General features: G+C 47.1%; 1 protein-coding gene across 1 annotated transcript in view; it reads right to left on the bottom strand.

Moving 5' to 3' along the window:
* LOC144766635 (cadherin-like protein 26) overlaps positions 1–15,711 on the bottom strand; it is a 376,180-nt gene that overhangs the window by 261,223 nt on the left and 99,246 nt on the right. Inside the window, exon 3 of the mRNA XM_078650421.1 lies at positions 8,490–8,600. Within this exon, the coding sequence (XP_078506547.1) occupies positions 8,490–8,600 (111 nt within the window). The remainder of the gene's footprint in view (positions 1–8,489; positions 8,601–15,711) is intronic.

Raw genomic sequence — 15,711 nt, 5'->3', positions numbered from 1 at the left:
TTAGTTCTAAATGTTAGTCTTCTAGGCAGGGTTAATGGTAATGAAACAATAAACCCCAGTCGATTATCAATCTGATTTACCGCCCTGTCTAGTCTAGATCTAGTCTGGCGCTTCACAGAGGACACACTTCAAAACAAGGCCACCATGCAGTGTGACCTTGACAAGGCACAATGTAACCTTACGTACACATTGTGTTGCATGCTATGTTCCACTTGTCGTGTACCGACAGTCATCACGCAACATGACTCTGTCATGGCGAAACATGATCTTGCCCATTAGGTGGGTTGAATCACATGACACAGCCATGGAAGGGAATGGTATTTTTTTTTTTCACAACGAAATTTTAGTATTCAATTGAGTTTAAGCAGAGCAAAAGGCGTGGTTCTCCACAATCAGGAGAGCGCCACCAAACATTGCAGCATAGTATACACTCATTATATCAATACCCAGGAAACGGAGAAGAAATCAAAGTAAGGATCCCCCTCCCCTACCCCAGTCCCCCCCAACAACGCCCAATGCCCAACTCCCCCACTACCCTCCCCTTATCCCACCCTAACCCTATGCACGTGCAGTAGACACATATTATCATTGGTCGTAAGGCATGACACAGTAAGGAGGCACTCAGGTACCTCTGTCTATAGCTCCTCTGCATGTACCACCGGGGGATCAAGAAGCAGCCCCCTGTACTCCGCCCATCTCTTCCAGATCTTAAAGTGCTTATGAGGGCAGCCTCTCGCCTCAAACACCGGCTGTTCCAGTCCCATATAAAAATCTAGACCGGCGTTCCATGCACACAGGGGGGGGGCCCGGACACCCTTCCACGCTCTGGCTATATCTCACTTGGCCACTATTAGGCCCAGTAGCAATAGGTGGTGCTTGTAGATGTTCCCACCTACACCCTCGAGTATGTGGAGTAAGCCCAACCGGTGAGTGCGCGGGAGGTCCCATCCCAAGACCTCAGACAAGCAATTCCATACGCCCCTCCAGAATCCAATCAGTCTAGGGCATGACCACACTGTATGCAGCAGTGTACCCACAGCCGCGCCACACCGCAGACACTCCGACGATTCAATCAGACCAGCCTTCCAGAGCCTCTCTCGTGTATATTAAGACCTATGCAGGTACTTGAATTGGATGAGGCAAAGCCGCATCGCTATCGCGGTTCCACGTGGGGACTCCAGGGCCTCCCTCCAGTCATCGTCATCTAGGGGACCTATGTCAGCCTCCCAAGCTGCTTTCAAAGGTAGCAAGGTAGAAGAGCAGTGGGTCACCATCGTCTGATAAATGCGAGAGATCTTCTTATCACCAAGGTCCCCCATGAATACCTTGGCTTCAATGGGGCTAAACTCAGGGAGCGAGTCGAGGTTCGCGACACTGGGCGTGAGTGCATGCCGGAATTGCAAGTAGCGAAAGAACTGGGTCTGGGGCATACTGAACTCAGCGCTAAGGTCCTGGAAGGACTTTAAAGTAGTCCCGGACATGACCTGTCCCAACGTTGATATCCCAACTGCATCCCAGCCATCAAATCCCGAGAGTGTCATCAGGCCGGGGAGTTGACCATTATGCCACAACGGTGTCTCAGCAGTTAGCCTACCCCACCAACCCATATGACGTAACGCCTGCCGCCACACAGCAAAGACTACTCTCGTGACGCATGGCAGTGCCCGCCGCAGCCGGGCCGAGTAGAGCACCGTGTGCAACGTATGGTCGCCCATCAATGAGCGTTCCAGGGCATATGCCGGGTCTCCTCTGTCGCCATACCACCACTCGTTGAGTATGAGCAGCTGTGAGGCCTGATAATATGACAACAGATCGGGGGTGGCCAAACCTCCACAATACGTGGAGAGGAAGCACGTCTTCAGGGCCACTCTAACCGCGCCCCCAGCCCACAGAAAGCGACTCAGGGTAGAATTAACTTGTCAAAACCACTGGGGAGGGATGGGATGAGGGTAGTTCTGTAATTGGTACAATAGACGGGGAAGAGCCACCATCTTGAATATCGCCGATTTACCAAACATGGTTAAAGGCATCCGAGACCAAGTTATTACATCCTCTTGAACCTTATCCCACACAGGTACGATATTACGCTCCCACGTAACACGGGTGGATTCCGAAAGGAACACCCCCAAATACTTCAAACCGTCGGTCACCTGCCGTAGGTCTGCCGCCCAGAGGCCCACCTGCGCCTCGCCTCCTAGCACCCAGAGGGTAGATTTGCCTAAACTCAAGCAAAGACCTGAGACTTCTCCAAAAACTCGCATAATTTCTAACACTCGGGGCCCGAGCGATCCAAGTCAGTAAGAAAGAAGAGGACGTCGTCCGCATACAAGGCAATCCTATCAAAAAGGGTTTCAGACCAAACAAAACCCCGGAGCTGTGCGTCTATGCGAACCCAAGATGCTAGAGGCTCCATGGCTAGAGCAAACAAGTACGGGGACAACGGGCACCCCTGGCGGGTCCCCCGTCCAATGGAGAATACCCCCGACGAGGCCCCAGCGACCCGAACGGACACCGTGACGTCTGTATAAAGCAACGAGATGTACGACAGGAGCACCGGGCCCAGGTTGAGGCGAGACAAGAGCGCGAAAAGGTACGTCCAGCTGACAGAATCAAACGCCTTATGAATGTCCGCTAATAACAAAGCCGCCTCCTCTCCCAGGACTCCCATCGCGTCCACCGCCGCTTGCGCTCGCCGGATGTTGTGTCGCGTCGCCCGATGGGGCATAAAACCTGCTTGGTCCGGATGGACTAAGTCCGCCATATAGGGGAGTAAGCGATTCGCTAGTGCTTTTGCTAGAATCTTGGCTTCTATATTCAGTAACGAGATGGGGCGATAAGAGTCGTGTCTGTCAGGGGGTTTGCCCGGTTTTTGAAAAACCACGATTTCGGCGTGGCACCAGTCAGGTGGCAATCTGCCCCGCTCCCGTGCAGCTTCCAGAGTAGAACGGTAATGGGACCCAAGAAGAAGCTGGAATTTCTTGAAAAATTCACAAGGGTAGCCATTCGGACCCGGTGCTTTACCAACATTGAGTTGGCCCAGTGCCTCCCCAAGTTCCTCGGCCGTAAGTGGAGTATCTAGTTCCTGCCTGGCCTCATCAGACACGGCCCGAGGCGGCAAGTCATCAATAAATTTAGCCACATCCTCAGCGCGGAGACTGTCTCGTGGGGCATACTGTGACCTAAAATAGTCGGCGAAACTCGCTGCAAGCTCGGCCGGCTCTGTAATCGTCACTCCGTCCTCAGCAGTGAGGCCCGGCAGCGTGATCGGCTGGAGACGCTGCTGACACAACCTATGGAGCATGGTACTGGACTTGTCTCCCCACTGGTATATCCTGCTCCGCGTGGCCAGCCACGCCTGTTTAGCCTCGTCCATCAAGAGAGAGGCATAGGACTGCTGCGCCTGGAGAAGCAGCCGGACCGCTACCTCATCTCCTCCTCCCCGACTCTGTTGTTCTAGGTCCTCCATGAGTTTAGCAGCCGTAGTGGTCGACTCCCGACGTTTACGGCGGGCTTCAGCACACCACGCAATATCCACCCCCCTTATAGTAGGTTTCATGGCCTCCCATACTACTACAACGTCCATATCATCTACTAGGTTTTCCCGCCAGTAGTGTGCAACAGCTTCCCGCAGGTGTTGGACATAAGAGGGCTGCTGGAGATGCCACGAGGACATCCTCCATCTGAAAGGTTGCCTCTTTGTAAGCAGGTCTATCGTGACTGAAACTGGGGAGTGGTCTGAGAGCCCCCTCGGAAGCATCGCAGCGCTGCGCACCCTACTCAGACAGACGGCAGGCACAAACACATAATCCAGTCTCGAGAACGAGCCATGCACTGCAGAGACATACGTGTATTCGCGCGCTGTCGGATGCAGATGTCGCCACACATCTACCCATCCTAATCCCTCCACCATGGCCTGCAACCGGGTAGGGGAACTTGGAGCAGGGCCAGCAAGCACTCCCCGCCGCCTCTGACGGTCCACACTCACATCCATCACCTCATTCCAATCTCCTCCAATCACCGCCAAGGACTCCGGGATATCATCCCACACCGTAAACAGCTTCTCGGACAGGGCCCACTGCAGAGGGGGGGGGCATACACACTCCCAAATACAACCGGTTCCTTGCCCACCATGCCCTTAACGAATATAAAGCGGCCTTGAGGGTCAGCCCACTGCTTCTCATGGACGTATGCAACTCTGCGATGTACCAGTATAGCAACACCCCTAGAGCCCCTGACGAACCCGGCATGAAATACCTGATGATATCCAAACCTCTGCAAGCTAAGTACCTTAGAGCCCATTATGTGAGTTTCTTGGAGTAGGAGTACATCCGCGGCCTCTCTCTTCCCCCATCGCAAGACTGCCCCCCTTTTAATTACATCCAGCATCCCCCTGACATTCCAAGTGATTATTCGTAGGGACTCCCGGGAGAGTCTGTGAGGTAAGTCAGCCATAGTCAATCGAGGTCCAACATGACGGCCCCCCGTGCCATCTCCTCACACCGTGAATTTCTTCCAGGTCTTTAACAAACAGCACGTGCATTTCCCCTCCCCACCCGTCCCAGACCCTCCCAACAACAACAGGAACTACTCTAGCACACCCTACAGCTTCGGTTATCACTGTTCCTACATGTCCTACCCCCAACCCCTGTCTCCAACACCCCTCACCCCAATACCTCAGAGAACATTGAAGTACCTGTCGCGGCATGGGCCGCCCCGGGCCCAAAACAGAGGGCCCAAGACCAACCATACCAATGGATCCCACCACCCCTTAAGAACTGCAATTCCCACCCTTCCCCTAACCAACACCCACTTGCGTGGTAGTCGGAGGCCCTATCTAGGCACCCCCAGACCCCTATCCGCCACCACCATTACGAGTAAACCATCCCCAAGTACAAGCACTATGAACATCGCCCACATTTCTAGGGACGAGGCCCGGCCAAGGACCCTCCGGCAGCTCAAGTGTCCCGCAGCAGCGCAGTGTCGCCCATGGGCTCACAAATTGTCTTCGGAGTGGTCGGACGCCATAGTCTCACTGGCACGAGTCACGCTGGCCGAGGCGGATCTCTTCCTCGACCTGGACCTCCGTGGTCTGTCCGTTCGGGCCGGCTGGCCCCTCCGCTCCTGCGACGAACCTCCAGGGGCATCAGGATTTAGACCCGGCTGGGCATGGGGTCTGATCTGCACCGATTCGTCAGTCCACCTGAAAACATCTTCAGGAGAGTCGAAGAAATGGGTTCGGGACTGATACACAACCCGCAGGCGGGCCGGGTACAGCAGGGAATATTGGATTTTCAATCCACGTAGTTTGGCCTTAGCATCCAAGAAGGAACGACGCTGCTGCTGCACTAACCTGGTATAGTCAGGGAAGATCATGATCTTCCGGTTCTCGTACACAATGGAGTCTCTGGCCCTCGCCTCGCGTAGAATCACATCCCGATCATGATAGTTCAACAGTCTGGCGATTACAGCTCGGGGTCGTTCTCCCTCCGGCGGTCGCTGCGTTAATGCGCGATGTGCACGTTCAATCACAAAGCAGGCGGAAAGTGCCCCCGTGGGGAGCCAGCTTTCCAGCCATCCGGTTAGAAACTGCTCCATATTGTCCTTTTCGCATCGTTCCGGAAAGCCAACAAAGCGTAGGTTGTTCCTACGTGCGCGACCTTCAGCATCTTCCACTCGGGTCGCAAGGGCCTTCTGAACGTGTTCCATCGCGGCCATTTTGCGTTTCAAAGTACCCACATCATCCTCGACCACCGAGATCCTTGACTCCGTCTCGGTAATTCGTTCCACGGCGTTCCGTAGGTCTTGTCGCAGCAGGGTCACGTCCGCACCCACTGCCCCAATCTTCACGTCCAGCATATCTCTGGACTGGGTGATCGCCGCCATGAGTGCCGCGTTGTCCGGTCCTGCTCCTCCACCCCCGCTGGGAGCTCCAGACCCTCCGCTGGGTCCGGTAAACTTGTCTATGGGCCCTTGCTTGGGCGGGCCGCCACCTCCCCTAGTCATAGCCGCGTGAAGCTGTAGGGGTCTGTATCAGGAGGCTCCACAGAGGGGGGAGGGTTCCTTCCACCGAAGAGTGGTCCCGCAGCCCCTGAACAGGAAACGGCCTCCAGCCAGGGGTTTATGGAAATTGATCACCAGGCCGTGCCCTCCTCTCCCCCGCTTCCGACTGCTCCACAGGGCACACAGCGGACCACCTCGGAATCACAGGTCTCGTAGGTCCCCGGGCTTCCTGACTGACACACCACCAGCCTCGCCAATGACTATCCAAGTGAGGTACAACGTGGCCCACCGGCTGTCCCTGGTAGGGTCTGCACCCCCAATCGTGATAGGTCCAAGGGGCACCCCAGAAGGCGGCTCAGCGGCGCCCCCCACAACCTGCCGCCACTTCCACCGGCACGGGGGCACCCAGACCCCTCCTGTAATCTGCGTCGGTTCTGTGTGCAGCCGGCCCCGGGAGAGCGCGAAAACCCAGGCCCGGCTTACCGGCAAGGATGCAGGCCTCCACTCTCCCCAGGTTCTCCAGGTGCGTCCCAAAATCGCAGCGAGGCTGATTAGCACCCAGCCGCTGCACCCTGGAGCCCCGCCGTTCAGGGTCAGTCAGTCAGCCGTGTGGTCCGCCGGCTCGGTCGGATCTCCCCAGCCACTCCACTGCTGCCGATGACGGAGGCCCCGAAAATCGAGGTCCCGGTCTTGCGGCCTCAACGTAGGCCTCGTCTCACTCCAGCCTCCTCCCAATGCCAGAGCAGGCACCCACCATAGCCAGATGGTCCCTCCAGTAGCTCCTCACTCCGCCCGGAAGAAGGGTTCCACCAGTCCCCGGGGGACGGACATAGGCAGGTCGGCGCGTCGACTCCCCGGCCGGGGAGCGCCAAACTCGAGGTCCCGGCTTTTCCCCTGGGACTAGGCCGCAGACTGCCGCCGCGGTCCTCAGCTCCGCCAGCGATCCGGGAGCACCGAAGGGCACACCGGGTGAGACCTCCTGCCCTCTGTACTGCTCGCCAGCTGTTTGGGGATCAAAACGGGTCTGGAAGCCAGGATTAGTAGTCGGATAAAGAACGGGCCGGTGGGAGCTCTAACAAGCTGCGTCCACCATCGTCGCCCGCGTAGCCACGCCCGAGGGAATGGTATTTTAAAAGTGGAAGTTTCTAAATGCCATAGAGCACCAGTAAACATTCAAAGCATGCACTGTCTAAACTGCCATGCTTATAAGTTGGTTGCTATGGTCAAATCAAAAACATTTGACATACAAATTTTTTTTCCTGATGATGACAGTTCCATAATCGAAATCTGTGGCCTGCTCACAGATGAGGCTTGCCGAGTCTAAATATCCAAGGGGTTGGTGGGCTGTTTGAGCTTGCCCCCAACGCAAATCATTCGCTCATCTGTTATGGTGACCCTTTAGGAGTCAGAGCAAGAGATGGCATGGTAATGTAAATCACTTCATTATTCAAGACGCAGACAGTAACACCAAAGAGATCAAACCACATGGCAGTACATCCTCAATCACCTGGTGGGCATTATACCCATCAGACTAACATCTGCATTCTACATGACTTTGTGGCATTCCAGATAATGACACAGCACTACCTTTGACAAACATGTTGAGTATTTCTGTGCTGGACAGATATATCTGTCTTTATTAAAATGCCGAACTCCTAATATCCTGAAATTATTATTATAAAATATGTTTCTCCTTTCAAAGGGTTGCTGTAAGTGTCCCCCAAAATAGGACTTCTAAAGTGCATAACCTTTGAGCTACATGTAGCAGTCTCCTTTGCAGGTATAGTGACCTCATTAGAAGTTGTGAACAATCAAAAAGAAAACACATTGCAATCAAAGAGGAGCTTGAGACAGAGTGCCATTACAGAAAAAATACTTCCCATAGTTAATTTCTATCTGACAGTGATACTGAAAGACAAACAATGACAGAGCATCACCTTGTAGAGCAGAAGAGGGCATCTGAGACAATTTGAGAAATGGCCTCACAATGAGCAGCAGAACAGAGCTTCAGAAATACAGATACAGCAGGATAGCACATCACAGGGATAATACAGTACTTGGAGGTTTCCCTATCAGCATCTAAGCATGGATAGGACTGTATCTCTGAAAGAAATACATTTTAAGGTACAATCACCACCACACCCCATAAATTCAATCCAATGTGGCACGTTCAATTCCTATGTGGCACTGGGGGTTAATCTTGGAGTTCTCTGATTGGGGGTCAACTTTAATGTGGTAACTGTTTTCCTCTGCACCCTCCCTTTCAAAGGTCATATTGAACTGCTAGCAGGAGCCATAACTCATGTCCTGGGCAAAATTTACAATTTAGTGAGTAAATTACGAATTTCTAAATATGCTATAGAAAATAACATGCAGCTGAAATGCTTGTTTTTCTTTCTGCTCATTTACAAGACTCAAAGTGAAATTACACACCTAAAGAAACCATACACAGGCAAGATAAGTAGACAATACATTCATATATATATTACCTCTCCAATAAAAAGAGGGTAGGGACCCGGATGCTCTTCTTGAAGTTCAAAGGTGTCAATAATCCAGGCTCTTTTTTGACGGTGAAGTGCCTTCCTATTCATAAAAAAATTCTGGAGAAGAAAAATCAATCTGTCAATCCTTTGGAGTTTTAAGTGCACTCTTGCAAACCTTATACTTCAAACAACAAGAACAAGAAATGTCATTCTACTTAGTAGTTTGTGCTCTAGAAATCAAAATAAGGACACATTTTATATAAATTCTCAAATATCTTCCACATCAATGTCGGGGAAAAACAGTCTGCATGCTAAGTCAAACATGTATTTTCTACACCTAATGAACAACTAGACCACTACCTATCTGTATTTATGACAGAAGTGTGATACACCTGAATGCCATCTTGGAGGAATCAAAGCCGTAAAGCTGAAAGCATTTCCTTCAGAAATTAAATAAATGAGGGGGTTCTTTTTGTCATATAAATCATGGTTAGTGCTCCAAAAAGCTAAACTGAGGACACGTTTTATACAAATTCTGAATTACTTTCCTCAACATTGTCAGACCAAAAGTCTGGTATTCAGAGAGAAATATGTCCTTACAACATCAGTAGCAGTCTGGATGCTTACTCCCTAGGCCAATATCAGCTCCACTACAGAGTTCTGGATTACCATATTTATAGCTCCATCCTTCTACGTTTGGCTAGCCCATATACATATTTACATATATATTTACATTTGGCCTTATGTACTCATGTGATTCAATAATATTAATGAGATATGGTGCACTACATAAATGGCAAGTGCCTTTATTGTGTACATATATATATATATATATATATATATATATATATATATATATATATATATATATATATATGTATATATATATATATATCGGCACACTTCTTTTGTCGAAAAGAAAATAGAAGCCACCATGGGGACGTTCAAGGGAGCAGCCTTTATTCTCAATGCAGCAGACAAATGCATTTCGGCCGTGAGGCCTTTCTCAATGTCCACAGCTGCTGAAATGAACACGCCTCCTCCCCCTGGACTACTATGCATGTCCTGCTCGGTCTTGATTGGCTGTTAGTCTCAATTCCTCCCACTATATATATAAATATATTCTCCCGTCTGATCCAAGTTTGAGGCTTCCGGGTGCTCTACGGCGGTGCACGCGAGGCGCGGCAGGACCCGACGCGTTTATTATTAATTCCGTTTTCCCCTTTCAGAGAGTTATTTCCTCGTGCACTCTCGTGTCCTTCAAAATTACACCACACGTTTGTTGTAGAATGTACGGTTTATTTGCTTAATCAAGCCAGCTACACCTTACGCGTTTCGGTCTCTACGGAGACCTTGCTCACAGGTAAACTGAATCGACATTTTTTTAACATTTTAAAGTGAGAAAATTGAAAAAAAGTGCTTATCTGTTACATCACTTCCTGTTAACTGTACAGGATTTCTGGGACATGTAGTCTTATAGAAAACATTATAATTATGTGATCTTTATATCAAATCATCAATTGTTAATTTCACGATATTGCACCCCATTGTTATTTCAACCACAAACAATTATTAATCAATATACTATAATCAAGCCCTCCAGTGGGCATAACCTCATGTATTCAAAACACTCTACGGCGTTAAATTGGTGCCCATCTTAACCTATTTTCTATTTCTCTGTGTCATAATACAGCCCTCTGGTGGGTTTATAAATTGTGTCTCATGGTTATCAATGTTGGTCAAAATATCGTTCATAACGTAAAGCATTATACATGTCCTTAAGTGTGAGAAAATGAAAATGAAGTGAATTTGATAACATAACAGTGCAAGTTAAAATAGTTTTCAAGAGAGGTAACGTTATTACTCATCAAGATTCATTAGTCAATATTTTGGATTATTTAAAGATGGCAATGTAGTTCTTCATCCTGGTTGTGCCCATGAGGTCTCAAAGTTCGGAAACTCATGATGTGTTTTGATTCTTTCTGTCTCATTATTTTTTCACGATCTCCCCCTCTTTGATTTGGTCCAACACTCTCAATCCCATAAAATTTTAGTTCTTTCCAATTTCCATTGTGTTCTTTTTCCATATGTTTTGCCATTGCGTTGCTGCGGTCTGAGTTGATAGTGGCTCGGACATGCTTCAGGATGCGCAGTTTTAATTCCTTTTTAGTGCTTCCAATGTACTTCAAGGAGCAAGGACATTCCAAAGCATAGATGACAAATAGAGTTTTGCAGTTAATTAATTGATCAATTTTCCAAGTTTTTTTGTTCGCCATCTCAAGTTCTTTGGTCGTTTTGGCAATGCAACAAACTTTACATCCAGAGCATTTATAAAATCCCCTGGGTTTCCGCCATGCTTCAGGTTTTTTTTGTTCTTGAAAATGACTGCAAATTAATCTGTCCTTTAGGTTTTTGGCTCTCCGATAAGTCATATTGGGATGGTCCCCCACTATTTCTGCAACTTTTGGATCCATATGCAAAATATGCCAATTTTTTCTGAGGATTTTGGTTATTGATTGGTTGGCCGTTGAGTGAGTGGTAATGAATCGAATTTTTTGGTCCTCCGTGTTGGATGCTTGTTTTTCTTTGAGTAGATCAGTTCTTTTGACACTGGAGGAGCGATTTAGAGCTGTTTGAATACTTGCAGGATTGTATTTGCGTTTCTCAAATCTTTTGCTGGCTAATTTTTTGTTTATGTTCCAGTCTTCCTCTCTGGAACAAATTCTCTTTATTCGAAGGAATTCTCCGTATGGAATGTTTTGTATTAAACTGGATTGTTGAAAGCTTTGAGCATGTAGGACCGCATTTGTTGCGGTACTCTTGCGATGCAAGGTTGTTTGTATTATGTTGTCTTCAATAAAGATTTCCGTATCCAGAAACACTACCCTTGACTCACTGATTGCTTATGTAAATTTAAGACCGAAAATTGAGTTGTAAGCCTCAAACTCTTGATTTGTTCCATCCCAAATCAACAGTAGATCGTCTATATATCTTAACCATGCCACGGTTTTTGATACTGCCTCATCATTTTCAGATCTCCATGCCCAAGTTTTTTCCCATTGTCCCATTGTTAGGCATGCATACGACGGACTAAAAGAAAAGCCCATCGCTGTGCCTTTGGATTGGCGATAAATCTCTTGTCCAAACATGAATATATTTTGCTCCAGACACATTGAAATCATATCTAGAAGCATATCATTGTGGTCTGCAAATTGAATACTTCTGTCCATTAGGAAGGACTTACATACCTCCAAACCAATTTTATTTTGAATGTTAGAATACAATGATATGACATCCATCGTGATAAGCTTATACGAGGGTTGCCATGGAGTGTCTTGCAGTCTTCTCAACATGTCCCCAGTGTCTTTTATGTACGAAGTTAGCCCCTTGACATATGGTAGCAAAAAAAATCAAGATAATTTGCAATGGGTTCTAATAAGGCTCCTTTGGCTGAGCTTATCGGTCTCCCTGGTGGTCTAGTGGGATGTTTGTGGATTTTGGGCAGGAAATATATAGTGGCCATTTTTGGATGTGCAGTTTGAAGATATTTATGTTCGTCACTGTCGATTAGATTTTGTTGAACCAATTGTTTAATTTCTGTTCTAGTTCTTCTTTAAGCTTTGGCAAGGGACTTGCGTTAAATTTTTCGTAGTATTCCTTATTTCGAAGTTGAGAATGTGCTTCTCGCATATATGCCTCCTTATCTAGAATAACCCTGGGCGAAGAACTACGCTCCGTTCGCGGAGCTTGCGGAGTTTTGGCAACTCCGCGTTCTACGGAGAACGCGAAGCTGTCGATTACTCCGCGATCCGGTGCGTAGCGTAGTTCTCGCGCGCTGAATAACATTATCGCGTGCGCCGGGGGTAAGTTCGCGCGATATTTGACGCGATCACGCACTTTGGAAATAAGGGAACGCAAGCGGGCGGGACAAACCTCTTGAGTAACTTAGCGCGCTAGCTATCTCGAGCATGCAGGCAGCGCCCCGAACACGCGCACCGCGCTCCCGAAGACGAAAAACGGCGCGCGAACGGGTCTAGCAAGCTACTACGCATGTCCGCGGAGCTACGCGAAGGTCGCGGAGTGCAACTGCGTCTTCGCGTAGCTCCGCGGAGTGCGGCTCCGCGAACTACGCCCAGGGTTAATCTAGAACGATTTCATTTCCACCTTTATCTGCCATTTTGATTTCAATGGTATCATCTTTTTTGAGTGAGTTTAGTGCTTGACGTTCTTCTTTTGTTAGATTGTCTTTTTTATATGGAACTTTCAGTTGGTAAAGATCCTTTACTACACATTCTTGAAAAAAGTCTATTTTGTTTCCCGGTGGGAGTTGTGGATAAAATTTTGATTGAGATTTCATTTTGGAGATTCCTGCTCCTAATTGTACACAGTATGCTTGTACTTCTCCACCACTTTGTTGTGACTCCTGACTTAATTCCATGATATTGACAAAGTGTTCAGCATCTTGTATTGGTGTTTCCATTGTTGGTTGAGGTATATTCCTTCTGTAATTGGCCATATTGGGTTTATCAATGAACAATTTTGCTAGTTTTATCTTTCTGACAAACTTATAGAGATCTATGCGTGTTTCTGCCAGGTTCATTCCACTTGTTGGACAAAAATTCATGCCCCGTTTGAGTAAATTAAGTTCCAAGTCATTGAGGTTTTTGGAGGATAAGTTGATTACTTGTAGTTCTTGGTCATCAGATGTTATATTTTGATCTTCATCTAGTAGTTCCACTTCTTTCTCATATTGCGTGTCATAGTTCCTACGCGGTTTGCGCCAGAAGTTTGTGCCGTATTTTCGTTTGCCTCTTCTGGTTTGTTTTGGGGTGTACTTCCCCGTCCTCTTCCTCTCCCTCTTCCCCTTTGATTCTGACTTCTCGGAGGGCCCATTGTTTTTTCCCAAGTCTTTTGGTTGAATGCTAGTTTCATTTTGTCTAAAAAAGAATTCCTTGCTCTGGCTTCTCTTTGTTCCTCTTCCCCTCCGCTAACACTTGGTTCTGTTGATGCAAGGGAGGACACTGAGGACATACTTCCCTTGTTCCCGGGCTCATTTTGTCTGAATTTCTCATATTTCCTGGCATATGTAAAGATACGACCATCCTCGCAAACCTCTTTGTCACGTTGGAACTTTGTTTGTTTTCTCATACGTACACTTTCTTCGTGTTTCTCAATATATTGTTCCAGTTCATCCTTGAATTTTTTCATTTCCGGATTTAGATCTATTGTGGCCAATTCTTTTTCCATTTCCTTGAGTTGTTTGGTAATTTTTTCCAATGCAATCTCTATATGTTTTACTAGGATCTCCATAAGTCCTAAAGATGATTTTAGGATAAATTCCCCCCATTCAGTCAATAATTCATTACTTGTGTCTTGATGGCTAGGCATTAAACTAATGCGTAAGCCTCGAGGTACACATTTGACATCCAAATATTTCTTGAGGGCTGCAACTTCCCACCACTTATTGATTTCTTTTTTTGATAGCTTTTTCCATGTGCGCAGTTTGTTTTTAAGATCTGATTTTCGAGCGCCACCACTTTCTCCAGTGGCAGTTATTTCTTAATCAAAACATGTCTGAATCAGAGTATTTCTTGAAACCTCCCTTTTATCCATGGATGTGCTGGCACTATTGTATTTAAGCTGTTTCGACAGTTTCCAAATGTATTTGTATAAAAGCGTTGCTTTGTAATTTATTTTCACACGACTCTGCTTGTGTCACTATGAACCCTAACGAGGTTCCTTTTTTAGTTCAATCGTGAGGAAGAACAGTTCCTCGAGTATTACTTTCACTCGTGAATTTCCAATTGTGTGACACGCATCTAAACATCTAAAGACCAACCGACAGTTTGGCAATTGCACCTTTCGATATTACATTATCATTTTCAGATGCTGGGAAATATAGTGAGGTTGCTTACCAGCTTCAGGGTACTTCAGTGAAACCCGCTCCCTCCGGAACCGCTGCTTCCCGTTTCCAACCTGTGCTGGTAGGTTTCCCTCAGTTTTCTCCACGGCACTCGTTAACTCAGTGTCAATCCTGATGTCGGCGTTCACCCGAGCCTACTTCAAAATTCTCCCGTCTGATCCAAGTTTGAGGCTTCCGGGTGCTCTACGGCGGTGCACGCGAGGCGCGGCAGGACCCGCCGCGTTTAATATTATATATAACTAAAGTTTTCGTAGAAAAATACGTGTCAATCATAGTGCACCATATAAGAGTACTGTATAAGGTGGGTGGTTTGATTTCTATATTAAAGATTTCATTTATTGGGATATATGTAGGTTGTAAGACTAATATGCATCCAAAGAGAAATGTTAAGTTAGCATGATTGTGGGCCTTAAGCCTACCGTTATTTCATTTAACTCTAATTTTTCCTTGTACTTCTGAGATAGTGGGGCAAAGAAGAACTGGCAAGGTTGAATAATTTTAATGTACAACAAATGGAGTGTTACCAGATGGTACTATCAGATGAAGGGAGGAACCCAAGGACACTTTGGAAGCGGAGACTGGACTAGTGTAGTGGTGTTCAAGGCGCCAAGTTCTTTCTTGGTAACTGAAAAAATACTGGATTGTGTATGAGGTCATGTTTACTCAAATGTTCTTTGTGCATTTTAATTAGTGCACCCACTTTGGAGTTAGTCAGATATTCTTCAGACTTGGAGAGGTACAGACCTCTCTTGACTTCTCTGAATGTGTGGTTTCATGCTATACATGACGCTGAACTTCTACAAAGGTTCTGACGCTGACACCTTTCTTACTTCTTTGACTCAATGGGGTTTTCCCAATTCATGGGTTAGTTTAGAGTTTGTTAGATGCTGCCCATCTTTTTCATGTATGTAGAGCAGGATCGCAATCATTCGTCCAGTCATTAAGTTCTTTATCCTTATATTTTGTGTTTCCACTACTGAAATTCTTATACGCTCTTTGATGTTGAGGATCAATATTGTAAATGACTGATTTATATTATTGTGGCTTTGGGTTTGTAATAAATCTTTTAACTTCAATTTACTCACTCAAACTTTTATTGTGTGGTCTTAATGATCCAATTGTATTTGGGTATTCAAACCATTGTTAAACTCTTTTTGTCTCAGGCTACTAAAAAGGTCTATTGACCAGAAATGAATTGGAAGAAATGGCCTAGAGCGTTCCCAGTTCTAATGAATAATTTGAGCATTAACTGTTTATACAGAAGGGGGATGGGAGCACACTGCTTCACCTCCCAGCACAGTTCGC

The sequence above is a fragment of the Lissotriton helveticus genome, chromosome 7 (genome assembly GCF_964261635.1).
Source record: "Lissotriton helveticus chromosome 7, aLisHel1.1, whole genome shotgun sequence".
In the NCBI taxonomy this organism is placed as follows: domain Eukaryota; kingdom Metazoa; phylum Chordata; class Amphibia; order Caudata; family Salamandridae; genus Lissotriton; species Lissotriton helveticus.
This window is presented reverse-complemented; position numbering and strand designations above follow the sequence as displayed.